Source organism: Eriocheir sinensis, chromosome 40 (genome assembly GCF_024679095.1).
Source record: "Eriocheir sinensis breed Jianghai 21 chromosome 40, ASM2467909v1, whole genome shotgun sequence".
NCBI lineage: Eukaryota > Metazoa > Arthropoda > Malacostraca > Decapoda > Varunidae > Eriocheir > Eriocheir sinensis.
The window spans coordinates 11716407-11731519 of record NC_066548.1 but is presented as its reverse complement, the minus strand read 5'-3'; the positions used below and the strand labels follow the sequence as shown (position 1 = coordinate 11731519).

General features: G+C 50.5%; 2 protein-coding genes across 2 annotated transcripts; both read left to right on the top strand.

The window, feature by feature from the left end:
- The first annotated feature begins 9296 nt into the window (after positions 1–9296).
- On the top strand, positions 9297–11572 carry LOC127009444 (uncharacterized). The gene has a single exon (XM_050882542.1). It carries the CDS (start codon positions 9474–9476, stop codon positions 10494–10496), a length of 1023 nt encoding a protein of 340 aa, XP_050738499.1. The 5' UTR covers positions 9297–9473; the 3' UTR covers positions 10497–11572.
- A 1034-nt stretch (positions 11573–12606) lies between these two features.
- LOC127009443 (uncharacterized) lies at positions 12607–14226 on the top strand. Its single transcript, XM_050882541.1, has 2 exons — positions 12607–13445; positions 13677–14226. The coding sequence occupies exons 1-2, from the start codon at positions 12917–12919 to the stop codon at positions 14159–14161; spliced, it is 1014 nt and encodes a 337-aa protein (XP_050738498.1). The 5' UTR covers positions 12607–12916; the 3' UTR covers positions 14162–14226.
- Positions 14227–15113: the final 887 nt, after the last annotated feature.

The following is a 15113-nucleotide window of genomic DNA, read 5'->3' as shown; positions in this document are numbered from 1 at the left end:
TTGTCTCCTCCGTTTCTCCATCTCTCACCCCTCCTCCCTCCCGCTGCCTCGGAGCCTAGTAAACACGGCGTCTTATCTGACGGCGCGCCAGCAAATGACACTAGCCGAGTGGGGAAGCTCACCATCATTCACTTTATTGGCCGGCCCAGATGTGGCGGGAGGAGCAAGACCAGCATGAGGAGGAGGAGCAGGAGGAGGCAGGGCGCACAAAGGAGTGATACATAGCTCTCCCTCCTGCCCTCTCCGCCGCCTGCCGCCCTTCAGATACTCACCCACACCCACTCACGCACCCATACCCGCGTCCTGCCGCCCGTCCCGCCCCCTCACACTCTCACGTCCATCGAGCACACGAGGCGCCCTCCTGTGTACCCAACAAGGCTCTTCAGTTGAGGAAATGAGGTGTGACTTGATAGTAGCAGTGCCATAACTACTATTACTACTACTACTACTACTACTACTACTACTTTTACCGAGGATGCTAGCTTGTTCTGGGGATTAGCAAGGCAGAGGAAATGTAACTCTTTTGCCTGCTTGAAAGATATTAATAGTTGTACCCCTAATCCTTCTCTTCTTCCTTGTACTTCTGCTCTTCCCTCTCCTCCCCCTCCTTCTCATTCTGTTTTCACTCTAAGCAGCATTATGAAAAGTATCTCTGCCATCTCATGATAGGGTTCACTGGGTTCGTCCTCCCGCGTGAGTGTGGGCCACGGCCATCTTTATTCGCAGTGTCAGATTTTTCTTTTCTTGCGATAGTCGTGCTTGGAGGTGGTGGAGGTGCTGTTACTGCCGCTCCTCCTGCCCTCCCTGCCATGCAACGCTCTGTCTTCCTTCCGCTGCTTTATCAGTTCGTGGCCTGAAGTGTAACACGTAGAGGTTTAGCGAAGAAGCCGAGAGTAGTGCCGCTGATCATGGTGACGCCAGGTTGGAGGTGATGGTGGTGGCGTTACTACTGCTCCGCCTACCCTCCCTGCCATGTAGTGCTCTGTCTTCCTCTCGCTACTTTATCAGTTCGTGGCCTGAAGTACAACACGTAGAGGTTTAGCGAACAATCCGAAGCAGTGCCGCTGATCATGGTGACGCCACGCTGGAGGTGATGGTGGTGTTGTTACTACTACTCCGCCTACCCTCCCTGCCATGTAGTGCTCTGTCTTCCTCTCGCTGCTTTATCAGGTCATGGCTTGAAGTACAACACGTAGAGGTTTAGCGTAGAACCCGAAGCAGTGCCGCTGATCATGGTGACGCCACGTTGGAGGAATCAAGGCGGTGTGGGCGAGTGTTAGGCGGGGCCACGCTGAGCCACCCATCAGGGACACTTTTTGGGGCGGGGACAAGTGGGAGAGGAAGGAGACGTAGGGAGTGGAGGAGGGGGAGGCTGGAGTAAATGTGGATGGTTGGTGGGAATGGGTGAGGGGGGCAGTGACGGAGGCAGGGCAGGAGGCAGGAGCGGAGGGCGGGAGAGAGGGAAGAGGTGGGGCGATGCACAGGAACTGGTTAATGTAAACATTCTTCGGGCGACCAAGTGCCTGATTAGTGTTTGTTGTCGTGTGTTTTGACATTACTATCACCTCTCTCTCCCCCTCACTCCCCCTGCTCTCTCTCTCTCTCTCTCTCTCTCTCTCTCTCTCTCTCTCTCTCTCTCTCTCTCTCTCTCTCTCTCTCTCTCTCTCTCTCTCTCTGTGTGTGTGTGTGTGTGTGTGTGTGTGTGTGTGTGTGTTCCTGTCTGTCTGTCTGCCTGCCTGCCTGCCTGCCTGCCTGTGTGGCTGTATCTCTCCGCCTGTTTGTTTGTCTTCTGTCTGTCTGCTATCCCTCTCTGCATGTCTGTCAGTCAATGCTCTTGCTTGTTTTACTGTTTAGGTTTGTGTGTGTGTGTGTGTGTGTGTGTGTGTGTGTGTGTGTGTGTGTGTGTGTGTGTGTGTGTGTGTGTGTGTGTGTGTGTGTGTGTGTGTGTTTGCTTGTTTGTGTTTGTTTGTTTATGTTTGTGTGTGTGTGTGCTCGCATGAATTTTCGTGTATGGACTCTACCGTAACAATTATGTACTCCAGTTTTCATCACCGCTTGCTCCTCCACCACTTCATGTAACTTATCCTCAACCCTTTTTTCCACCTCCACCACCACCGGCACCACACGCACACTTCACACCTCCCTCGCACCCTCATCCACCTCCCATGCTTTCCTTTCATCTCCCTCTATCTTTCCCCTTTATTCCTCCTCCCTGCCACCCTCACCTTAGCAATCACGACTTCCCACCACATGTGACTCATTTATCTATCCTACCAGTCAACCTAACACCATAGTCCTCCTTTCCCACTATGCCTCAATGCCCACAGTTTTACTTACACATTCTCCGATCATCACCCCCCACCCCACCCGTCCTTTTCTCCCGCTATATCCTCCCCCTTCCACAGTCTTACCCAACACATCCCCTAAGCATATATCCCCAGCACCCCAACTCATACCCACAACCACACCCCAAATCCCCTTCTCCCACAACCCCACGCCCTTTTAACCACACCCTATCCCCCCTTCTGCCACATGAACCTAACGCTACCACATTTTTTTTCGCGCCCACGCCACCCACGCGCCCACACCCTTGACCCCACGCCCTCCACACCCGCGATTGTGCTATCATCGCGGGCGTGCGGGTCATTTAGTGGGTTGTTTAGCCTTTAGCATGTGGCCCCCGCGTGTCCGTGCCAAAAGGACTTAACATAATAAACAGGAGGCTCGGATTCACTTGTCGGGCCTCAGGGGGGGGGGGGGGGGGAAGAGGGTTGGCGGTTAGGGGGGGGTGCCGGAGAGGGTATGTTTGGGAGGGGAAGAAGAGTGAGGCTACCGGTTTGTAGTTTGTTTGGTAGTGAGGGAAGGGGAGGGAAGGGAAGGGGCGGTAGAGACGAAGGTGGTGTGGAAATGGGGTGGGGGGTTGGCAGTGAGGGAAAGGAAGGGAAGGACAGGGAAGGGAAGGGGCGGTAGAGATGAAGGTGGTGTGGGAATGGACCGGGGAGGGATGGTAGTGAAGGAAAGGAAGGGAAGGAAAGGAAGGGGAAGGGGAGGATTGAGATGAAAGTGGTGTGGAAATGGACTGGGGAGGGATGGTAGTGAGAGAAAGGGAGGGAAGGAAAGGAAGGGGAAGGGGAGGGTTGAGATGATAGTGGTGTGGAAATGGACAGAGGGATGGTAGTGAGAGAAAGGAAGGGAAGGAAAAGGAAGGGGAGGGGTAGAGATGATAGTGGTGTGGAAATGGACCGGGGAGGGATGGTAGTGAGAGAAAGGAAGATAAGGAAATGAAGGGGAAGGGGGTGAGTTGAAATGAAGGTAATGTGGAAAAGAAAAGGGAGCATGTTTGGTAGAGGGTGAAATGAAAGGAAGGGGCAGTAAATATGGTGAAGGTGGTGTGACGTGGTGTTAGGTAAGGGAAGGGGAGGGAGGTGGTGTGGGTGGGATAAGTGTAGGTGGTGTGGGGACTGTGTTAAGTAGGGGATGAAAGGGAGGAGGGAGGGAGAGATAGGAATGAAGGTAAAGAGGCGTGCTGGTGTTTGGCAAGGAAAGGGGAGGAGAAGGTGTAGGGAATGGGTGGGTGATGTGGGAACTGTGTTTAGTAGGGGAGAAGAAATGGGATGGGCGTGAACATGGTAGCGGATAGGGGTTTGTGGGAGCATCTGTGGAAATAATGTCGAAATAATGGGGTGTTGGAGGTACGGATGGTCGCGTGAGGGTGAGGGGGCATCGTAGTGTTGGTGGTTAGGGGGTGGGGTAGGAGGTGTTAGGGGGGTGGGGGAATAGGGGTGGTGGGGTGGTGTTGGAACACGACCCTAATGGCAATAACATGCGGATCCAGCTCGAGTACTTGTCGCCCTAACGAACATGGGGACGGCCGCGCTGGGGTGACAGAGGGCAGCGTAACGTGGAGGCACACACACACACACACACACACACACACACACACAGACACACACACACACACACACAGACACACACACACACACACACACACACACACACACACACACCTATATGATACACACTCATGCAAAAGTGTTTCCTAATTTTAGGTTCTTGTTTCGAAGGTCCAGAAAGTTTTTTTAGGGTGCTTTAAATGGGCTTTAGCCAAGTACGTACACAGTATAATATGTCAGGACAGTTAAGCTAAACATCTGGCGTTGCTGCACTTTGAATGACTCTGTTCCATGCAAGCGATGTTTTACTCTTTTTCCTTGTAGGCCTTATATACAGATACTATTTTTGATGCTGTGTTTTAGTGAATAAGCTATGAAAGTCAATTATCAAAGTATTTTTTAAATTTTACTTTATGGTGATGTACTAAATCTTATATTCGTCAGCAAATTATTGGTTACAAAGACTAAGGCTATACTCAAATACAATTGTGCTAAAATTAAATTAAAATGTTCTAAGCTCCCATAAGCTAACCTAACCCAATGAACACTAGGAAGGGCCAAGCTAGGGAGACAGAGGCATCAAAACCTTAAAAAAATAAAACGTTAAGAAACAATGTAGTAAAGCTTTGTTCTGGGCTGCCCTAAGCCAACCTATGAATACTGGAAAGGGCGAAGGCAGGGAGACAAAGGCATCGAAAACCGCACCGGCAGACCGACCCTTGGAACTCATCCCTGGCCGGCCGCGCGTCGATCCGGCAAATCAACGAATATAAATAAACATCGAAGCAGAAACTCGCTTAACGTTCCGCACGTATAAAAACCTGCACCGGAGTATCGCAGCGTGTCCACCAGTCCCAAATATCGTTAGCGAGTCAATACATAAACAATAAAAGCAATCCAATACAGAGATTACCTGCCTGAATAAAAACGCACTCTACATGTAAATGGAACGCCCATAAATCAAGCCTCAGGTAAGCTCTTCAGTTTCCGAGTGGAGAAAAAAAAAAAGATTACTTAGCCAGATAAGATCCATTTATAACCGTGAACCGTATTATTTTTCACTCGTTCCCTTGATTGAGTTTTAGTACGTGGCTCCGGTCCCAGCGATTAGTCTGCGTCTGGAGGCATGGGTGTGAGGGATGGGGGGAAGGGGGAGGCAGGCGTGGGAAGAGAGAGAGAGAGAGAGAGAGAGAGAGAGAGAGAGAGAGAGAGAAGAGAGAGAGAGAGAGAGAGAGAGAGAGAGAGAGAGAGAGAGAGAGAGAGAGAAGAAGAAACCAGAAAGAAGAAAAGAAAGAAAAAAGGAAAGAGAAGGAAACAACGAATAAAGAGATGAAAATTAAAGGCGAATAAAATAATAGCAATCTTACTTCATATCCGAGAGAGAGAGAGAGAGAGAGAGAGAGAGAGAGAGAGAGAGAGAGAGAGAGAGAGAGAGAGAGAGAGAGAGAGAGAGAACTATTAGTATTATAGTTTATTGACAAAATCTACCAAACAGAATACATAAAATAACAAGAAAAAAACTCAATTGCAATCTCACAATCAATATTTTGTCCAGATAATAACATAACTTTTACATCTTTCAAAATCATCCACCAAAAAATAAATACATAACGCATATATACACTCTATTTACATAATAATATATCTCTGCACATAAATTTTCAATACATCACTTTATATAACCACAGAGAGAGAGAGAGAGAGAGAGAGAGAGAGAGAGAGAGAGAGAGAGAGAGAGAGAGAGAGAACGGGTGAATCTTCATTGTCCCCTCTTTTTTGGTCGCTGTTGAGTGGTCACGGAGGACGCATGACAGTAAATAATCTATGACTCTAGTATTCAAGAAGACCGATGGCTGGCTTAACTTTATCCACCGCTGTAACACTCGAGTCAAGGGCCACCTGCCATGCTCCTCGTTGCTGGTCGTTTACTCCTGACCGGTCTGCATGACAGCATTGTTCACGCGGACCTTTGATGTTAACTCGAGGTGCCGCTGTGGACCTGAGAAAAATGTGTCTGTGTGAGAATGTTTTGTGTCCCCTTGTGTCTTATTCAGCATGTGACGTCAAAGCCAGTGTGCGTTATTCCGCTTGATGACGTGATGTGTTCTACTATTCCAGGCTTCTACGTTTTTATTTTGTGTGTGTGTGTTTGTGTTTAGGATCCGTCGGTGCTCAGGTATAGTAAAAACACAGCTACGCGTAGGTTATTCGGGTTATAAGTTTTACTAAATTGAGTATGGGTGGTAGGAATGGTTAGTCAATGGCAGGACTTGTAATAAAAAAAAAACTTACCTTTCTGTTGAACGCGACAGCATGGTGACCACCACGAAAATAAGTGAAGTAAAGTTGGGGGCGTACGCTATAGCTAAGCGTGGCTTCGATGATCATCTCCGCCGCATTGGCCCGAAAGGAAGGAATAGGATGACTCAAGCTTCCTATGTAAGTTTCCTTTTTTCCACCAACGCAATACGAAGTGTGGAGATAAACAGAAACGCGGAGGGGCGCAGAGGTAAACAAAAAAGGACGGAGAACGAAAAGCCGAGAATGCGGTAAACGTTTACTTTTTGTTTTGATTATTTAGACATTTCCCTCCTCCATTTGAATGAAAAAATAGAGTACACAAAAAATTCTCGCTGCGATAAAAGTCACGTTAGTGGCCTTGAAAAATGTCAACAAACCCAGAGTTGTTTACGAAATTTGATCCCGGGGCTGCCGCAGCTGGCCGGGGGGTGGAGGGATGGAGGAAGGGGAAATGTGACGGTAGGAAGGGTAAAATATAGCGGGGTAGAAGAGTGGAAAAAAGGGTAAGGGAGGGGGTGGAGGAGGCGCAGCAGGGGCGTGTGGCGAGGGAAGCACTGAAGGGATGAGTGAACGAAGAGAAAATTTGGCTCAACATCACGTGGAAACAGAAACAAAACAAAAATAAAAGGAAAGAAGAGAGAGAGAGAGAGAGAGAGAGAGAGAGAGAGAGAGAGAGAGAGAGAGAGAGAGAGAGAGAGAGAGAGAGAGAGAGAGAGAGAGAGAGAGAGAGAGAGAGAGAGAAGTGTTATGTGAAATAGACGTATCTAATTAAGACCAACCATGTGATTACAAGGACAGAGATAGATAAAAAATAGAGGCAAATAAACTGAGATTCCGCGAAAGGGAGAAGACCGTGAGATGTAGAAAAAAAATGACGGAAAAACGGGCAGCTCAGCAAAAATAATGGAAAAATAACAGCGCGGTGATCCACTTAGTAAACAAAACTAATTTAATCCTCGTCTAAAACAACACGAAAAAAAAAATAGTGTTAACTCACGGCCATGGAAAACGAGGGTTATATTTTACCAGCCGCTCAATTGCAAAAGGTCATGCGTTCTTAATTTCATTAGTCAACCCGCGGGGACCAGATTGATAGAGATAATTAATTACTGAGAGGAAGAAAAGGCCTCACCTCACCATTAACTGAGGAGGAGACGAGCGACAGGGAAGAAGGGGGCGCAGAAGGAGGAGGAGGAGGAGGAGGAGGAGGAGGGTTGAGGGAATAGGTCATATGGCAGGAATAGGGATAGGAGGAGGAGGAAGAGAGGAAACACGTCTTGGTTGTGAATGGAAAGGGGCAGCTGTTAACGTGTGGGTGAGTGTGTGTTGGTGGGTGAGGGGACAGTGTTGGGTGAAGGGGTTTGGTGAATGGTTAGACGGGAGTTCCTATGGGTGAAAGGTGAGTGCCATGATGAGTGGAGCCGCGTGATCGTTATAAGAGGGATACATTTGGGTGAACGGGGTAGGCTGGTGTGTAAGCGAGCCGTGTTGGGTGTAGGGGCGTGACCGTGGGTGTGAGAGTAATACATTTGGGTGAGGAGTGTGAGATGGGAGAGGGTGAAGGGGGAGGCAGCGACCCGACAACACACTTCACAAGATATTTATTTTCTTTTTCCATGCACGTGACAGAATACCACTACAGCCACTCTCCTTTCTTCTCCGACCCTTCTTTAGTTTCTTTCCCTCCTCCTCCCCTTCGCCCCCCTACCAGTGCTACTACTACTGCTACTACTACTACTACTACTACTACTACTACTACTACTACTGCTACTAATACTACTACTGTAAAATAAAGGTGTAACAATTTTTTCTTCTTAAATTAGAGGAAGGTACTGTGCGTGTCATGTGTAAAGAGTGCTAGAGTGAGGACTTCATTGCGTGGTTAATCGTCAATGCGTGTTACAGTGATTGGCTACGCGGTAATTTGCAGCACGGGCAATTAAATATAACTCGGATCACCTCAAATTCAGTGATCCTTTGGGATGATGAAGCTGTCCATTTTTTTGTTTATTCTATCCTGACCAACTAAATCTACGGAGACCCTTCTAAAAAATCATTGCTCGACGGTCGGTGCAGAGAAACAGTAAGCTTTATCATAGGTTACGAAATGTGACTGCCTAAATTGCTCGACGGTCGGTGCGGAGAAACAGTAAACTTTATCATAGGTTAAGAAATGTGACTGCCTAAATTGTGGAGGAATATTAGCAACAAGGTGATAAAAGCGAATAAAAGTCACATCTACCGGCGACAGAATGAATCACCCACCAGCAGTTAAAGAAGCTTAAGGGTAAATACAAAAATAAAACGAAAAAAGCTCGCTAAGCATTGCTCCTATAAAATAAAGTAGAAATGCATGGCTGAAAGAGTGATCATTAATCCCATAAATGTGTAAGAAATTTGTACCAAGACACCAATTGGCGGCCAGCTAGGGTGCTTTGTTCTCACCTTTCTGTACAGAGGTGAATCAGTGCAGGTGTGGCCATGTGGGGACAGCTGAAACCAACCAAAGATGACGCAGATGTTGAATGCGTTAATAGCTGCACATGACTGGGCGGAGAAGGTGCGGATTTTAAGTATCACGTGACAAAGTAATAGAGGAAAGCGTTTCTCTCTCTCTCTCTCTCTCTCTCTCTCTCTCTCTCTCTCTCTCTCTCTCTCTCTCATTCCTGCTCCAACCTTGGTTGAGTACGGACCTCCGCTCGCTCCTCCTGCATTCTACCTGTGGTTCAAGTCTTCGAGACTTCACACACAGCTGTTGTCTGCTGGAGTCTGAACTGTGCCAGCAAGCCCTTGTTGCTTCACCCACCTTCTATCGAGGCATTGCCTGCCTCGATGGATAACTCCGAGTCCGGGGCTTCTACACTCGAGAATGACCTCGCCATGTCTGACGAGGACGACTCACCCGCAGTGAACCACTGGCCCGAGCTGCCGAACCTTGTCTCCCACCTGTCGTCGTCCACTCCCAGCCATGGTAAACCGATCACCACCAAACGGCCCGCAGACGACTCAGACGACTCACACGACGCAGCCGCTGAGGACTGCCTCCGCCCTCTGGCCAAGACTGCAAAAAGTGCCCCCACGGGTGTTGACACGACTCCTCTGCCTCCTCTGCCTCTTCCTGTTGCCTCGACCCCTGCCGCCTCCCGGACATCCGCCAACCTCCCAGCTTTCGCCCCACGAGACACGTATGTCAAGCTATCCTTCCCTGGCAACCCGTCCACCGACACGAAGCTCCGATGGTTGTCGGAGGTTACTAAAGCCTTCCACCTCCAGCGCGATATGGCCGAGGTCAAGATGGCTGCCGTCACCTCCAGGTTTGTTTATATCTCCCGGCAGCGAACTGACATCATCTCCCGCGTTCAGGCTGGGGAGTTCCTGTCGCTGCCTCTCACCCCAATGGACTCACCTGACAGGCCTCGCAAGTTTCCCAGCTACATCCTTACCCGTTACCCTGTTGACGTGGACCCGCGTCTTGCTGAGGGTCACCAAGGCGTTTACTCGGCAAGACGCTTCATCCAAAACGGCTCCCCCATTAACAGGATTGTTGTGGTGTGGAGCATTCCTGACCCGCCTCCATCCACTATGGCCTTCGACTTCCTTCCGTGTCTGCCCCCCTGTGAGGTGCGTAAGCTCCAAAATGATCAGCCTTGGTGTTTCAGGTGCTGGGGCGTTGGCCATATCTCCAGGTACTGCTCTGCCTCACCGAAGTGTGCCTGGTGTGCTGCTGCTCACGACACGAGGACATGCCCGGTCAAGAACGAGAGTTCCCGTCCAGCTGCTTCCACCTCCTCCGACCTTCAACCACCAAAGGATGTGTCCCTCTGGAAGTGCCCACGGTGCCTTCAGCCGGGGGTTAACGTGTGGCACGGCTGTGCTCGGCGCCAGGCCCCGCTTCGTACCTCCTCGACAGCGTCACCACCACCACCTCTGCCACCGCTGTCTAATAAGACTGCTAACCCCACCGACTCTGCCTCTCCACAGGATGTGGCACTTCGCAAGGCCATTTCTTCCCTCCAGGCTCGTGTCACTACTATGGAAGACCGTTTCTCCGCCCTCGACGCCAGGATCAACGAGCTGGTTGCCGCCCAGGCAGCTACTGCCTCCAAGCTCAACACCATGGTCGAAGCTCAGGAGGCCGTCGTCACCGTAGTCTCCTCCCTCACAGAAAAAATGGATACCATCTGTGCTCGACTTGAGAAGCTCTACCAGACACCTCCTGCCTCTGCCATGTCTCCCTCAGGTTGCTCGTCTACCTCCACTCCTCACCGGTCTCACTTCTCAAAGGGTAAGATTCGACGCTAATTTCCAACTTGATATCATATCTTGGAATGTTTGTGGCATCACCAACCACGCCAAGCTTGCCCAGCTCAAGGCCTATGTGTATCAACACCATCCAAACGTCATTTTGCTACAGGAGGCATTTCCAGGTCGGCCGCTCCCCGCTGGGCAAGCTCCTCCTCTCACAGGGTACGTTCCGTACGTCCACATGGTAAGGAATGGCCTCCTGACGTACATTCATTGTTCCTTGCCTCACCGCCCTCTCCGCACATCTACAGATCCTGACACGACCTTTCAGCTCTTTGAAATCACGCTTGGGGGTGGCCTCCTTCAGATATGCAATGTGTACTCTGCCCCTGCTCGCCTCAACCTTGCAGCTCTTCCACCTCCTACGGTGCGCGGTATGATATATCTCGGGGACTTCAACGCGAGGCATCCCGACTTAGGTGATCGATCTGATTGCACAAACTACCCTGGACTACGACTCCTATCTTACATCCGAAGGCATCATCTGACGCGCTGGGACACCGGGGGCGCCACTCACTCCCGGGGTGGTACGCTGGATCACGTCCTCACCTCTGGCCTGGTAACATCTCAGGTCCAATGTTCCTCTGTGCCGGCTTTATTTTCTGACCACGTTGCCCTTCGGTTTTGCTATTCTCTACCTTCTCTGTCAACCAATTCTGCCTCTCGACTACGAATCAATGTGCCCCCTAAGTATTGCCCGACATTTATCGCCTATATAACCCACGTGTTGCCTACCTTTAACGTTACTTCACCTGATCAGTTATATTCCGCTCTTGTCTCTGCCACCCATGACTTTCACAGGTTGTATATCTCACGGCCACACCTCCAGCGTCGCCCTGCTGCTCACCCCTGGACATTAGACTTGCGCATTCAAGAGGCAAGGGAAGAAGCTGAGCGTGCTGGTCTTCTGTTTCAAGCAAACCCTACTCCTGAGCTGCTCCGTCGCTACCAAGAGTCAAGGGACGCTCTTGTGGCATTACAAGAGTGCGTCATTACAGAGTCCTGGCGGAAGTTCACAGACAGCATTAACCAGCAGACGAGTGTGGCCTCCATGTGGCGCCTCATCCGTCGGGTGGTTAAGAAGACTCCTCAACTGCCCTTCACCACACTCCCGCCGCCTACGCGCAGCAACTAGTAGACACATGGTCGGAACAGTCTAACCCTGCCAGCCTTCCCGCCCACATACAAGACGCCCTCTCCTCCCGTGCTACTGTCCGACGGCTCCGTCTCATGTCAGCCTTATTGCACCCGGATGACGACGAGTCCGTGCCGATCACCGCCAGTGAGCTGCGCCGTGCTCTCTAGAGGTAAAGCTTCGTCTCCTGGTGATGATGGTATAACTTACACAGTACTACGCCTGCTGCAACAAGTTCCCGGGAACCCTCTGCTTCTACTCTACAATCTTTGCCTTCGCGACGGTTGTGTACCACAAGCCTGGACCAGCAGCACCATCATACCCAGCCCCAAGCCCGGTACAGCAAAGTTCAGACCTATTTCCCTTACTTGTTTCTGCAAAGTTATGGAACGAATCTTACTTAACCGTCTTATGTACCGCCTCCAGGACCGTCTTTCGCCCTGACTGTTTGGCTTCCTTCCTCAGCGCAGCACACCACTGTCTCGTCGACCTGTACTCGTCTCCTGGACAGCGTGGTGGCTTTCGTTGACCTGAAGAGTGCCTTTGATGTCGCTAACAGGGACATCATTTTGGACCAGCTCGTTGACTTTGGTATTAAGGGTAATCTCTTACGGTGGATCAGGGGCTACCTCAGTAACAGGACCTCCCGAGTGTTCTTCAGCGGTGCATACAGTCACTCGAGAAGTTTTCTCCTTGGTACGCCTCAAGGGGGTGTTCTAAGTCCGTTTTTGTTTAATATTTTAATGCATCGGCTACTCACTTCTCTACCTGACATTCCTGGCATTACGATTTCATGTTACGCTGACGACATATGTGTTCATTCTACCTCACCAAGGGACCTTCAACTTTTTCTTGCCTCCTTCTCCGTGTCGTCCTCTAACTGTGGTATTATTGTCTCTCCTGATAAGAGTAGAATATTCTCCTGCCGCCCTCCTGCCACTCTGCCAGACTTCTCCGTCGGTGGACTGCCATTCCCTTGTGCTCCCAGTACTGCTACCTCGGCGCACCTGTCAAGATCTCGCCAGTCGTCCCCGCCGGGCGTCAAACCCATCCTCTCATTCGTGACTTGCTGGATCGCCTTCAGAGACGGCTTCAACCACTCCAGTGGCTCACAAACAACTCTTCGGGCATCTCCATTCCTGTGGCCAGGACCATATATATTACTTTTATTCGCTCTGTCGTTGATTACCTCTCCCCTGCCTTGGTACAACTTCCCCGAACGACTTTAGAGCCCTTGGAGAAATTTCAGAACAGAGCGCTGAGAGTTATTCTTGGGTGTCCCATGTCTACAAGGATTGTAAACATGCAATGCGAGCTACGTCTTCCACCCTTGGTCGAGAGAATTTATTCCAATGTTACTCGCCTCACTGTTAAGTGCCTCCATCTCCCACATCTCTCGCCCCACTACTCGCAGCTGATCAGGATGTCGCTTGGACCCGCTCGACCTGTTCCTCCTATCTTGCCCGCAGGTCGTACCCTTATTCGAGCTGTCTCTTCCTTGATTCGCAGTCTTGATTTGGATGTCCGTGCTGCTGACGTGCCCCCTGGCCCGCCCCCGTGGATGTTGCCAACGCCAGAGGTCAGCTTAACTCCTACATCCAAGTCGGACCCGCCTCCCCTACAGCTGCAGTTGGCCCTGGAACACGTAGCGACAGTGACGTCCTCCATCGCAGCTCCACGCCGTCTCTACACTGACGGGTCACTGCAATCGGACGGTGCAGCTGGTTGTGCGGTTTTCTCACCTGACTTGGAGCCGCCTCCTGGGGGTTGGGTTGGCCGTCGCCTCCATGACCACTCCAGCTCCACATTATGTGAGCTGTATGCCATACTAGATGCTGTCAGTCTCGTTTGTCAAAGGGGAGTAAATGCTGCTATTATTTGTGATTCAAAGCCTGCCCTTCAGTCCCTGTCTGCTGTCCATCCCACCCACCCTCAAGTCATTCAACAGATCCTGTCCTTTTTATCTTTAATGAATGCTCGTAAGTTGCACGTCAAATTTTTATGGGTGCCATCTCATGTGGGTTTATGCCATAATGCCACAGCTGACCGCCTTGCCAAGGAAGCCTGCTGCCTACCTCCACGTGGTGATGCCCGTCCTCTCTCCCTGCCCTGCAACCTCTCCAGAGTCCGCTCCGCCGCCTTTCTTCCTGCACGGCGTCGTAGGGATACAGAGAAGCCTCACAGCATCACCATCAACCACTATGAGGCCGTCTGCCGCCACAAGTACTCGTACCGTCGCCGGGGCCTCATGGTTCGGAGACACAATGTTGTTTCCGCACGTCTGCGGTTAGGCTACCGTCCACCGTGGCAGGTCGCCGGAGTGGAGGGGGAGCCTGTGTTCACCGAATGTCGCCTGTGCCGCTCACCACTGTCAAACACCATCGAACACTACTGCCTGGCCTGCCCCACTGTTCGTGGATTGCTACCCCAGGGACAGCCGCTGGATGCTGTCTGCCGCCACCTCCTGAACCACGACTCTCTTGATGTAATCCTGGTGCGCCACCCTCGTTTTGGGGGGTTTTCATAGGTGTGTGTGTGTGTGTGTGTGTGTGTGTGTGTGTGTGTGTGTGTGTGTCCATTGGTTTAGTTAAAATCCGCCCTTGATCACAATTGTATTCAGCTGATCTTGTACATAATGTCTGAGGCTATTGCCTAATAAATTTATCAAACAATCTCTCTCTCTCTCTCTCTCTCTCTCTCTCTCTCTCTCTCTCTCTCTCTCTCTCTCTCTCTCTCTCTCTCTCTCTCTCTCTCTCTCTCTCTCTCTCTCTCTCTCTCTCTCTCTCTCTCTCTCTCTCTCTCTCTCTCTCTCTCTCTCTCTCTCTCTCTCTCTCTCTCTCTCTCGGCGTGTCTCAGCAGTGAGTCAGTGGCGTAAAATATTATGTAATCGGCGTGATTCACCTCTCACCTGTCTCTCTGCCGGTGGGTGTGCCGACAGGTGGGGCGGCGGGGGACGGGGGGTGGGGGTTGTGGGGTTGGCGCGGCGTGCTGGCAAACGTGGCTCATGCAGAAAATGAAAGTGCCACAGCCAGACAAGGAAAGTGAACTAGGAAGAAAGAATAGCAATAAAAAGTAGATCACATGGATTTTTTTAAGGGATCACTTGAAGAGCAGTAATAAAAAAAGTAGAAAATAGGTTGGAGAACTTGAAGAAGACGCTTAAAAAGGCAGTTTTGTGAAAGTTAAGAACTGCAGTTAGAAAATATTTGGGTAAGGAGAATTCGAAGCTGAGATCTGTTAAGGCTTTTCATCGCCCACACTCCTGAACATGGACTCAAAACGCTTCATTGTTGATTATGAATTGTGAATGAGGCACACGTGTCAGACGAAACCTAATCAGCTGTATCAACGTACCCGTGAAAGGGCGGCGAGGAGCGGTGAGCCGGGCATGTTCACCTTAATTAAATCGCGAGGCGGCGGCCCACGCGACCAACATTCAACATTACAGCTCCGGGACATTATTGCTATTTAGTTAACCT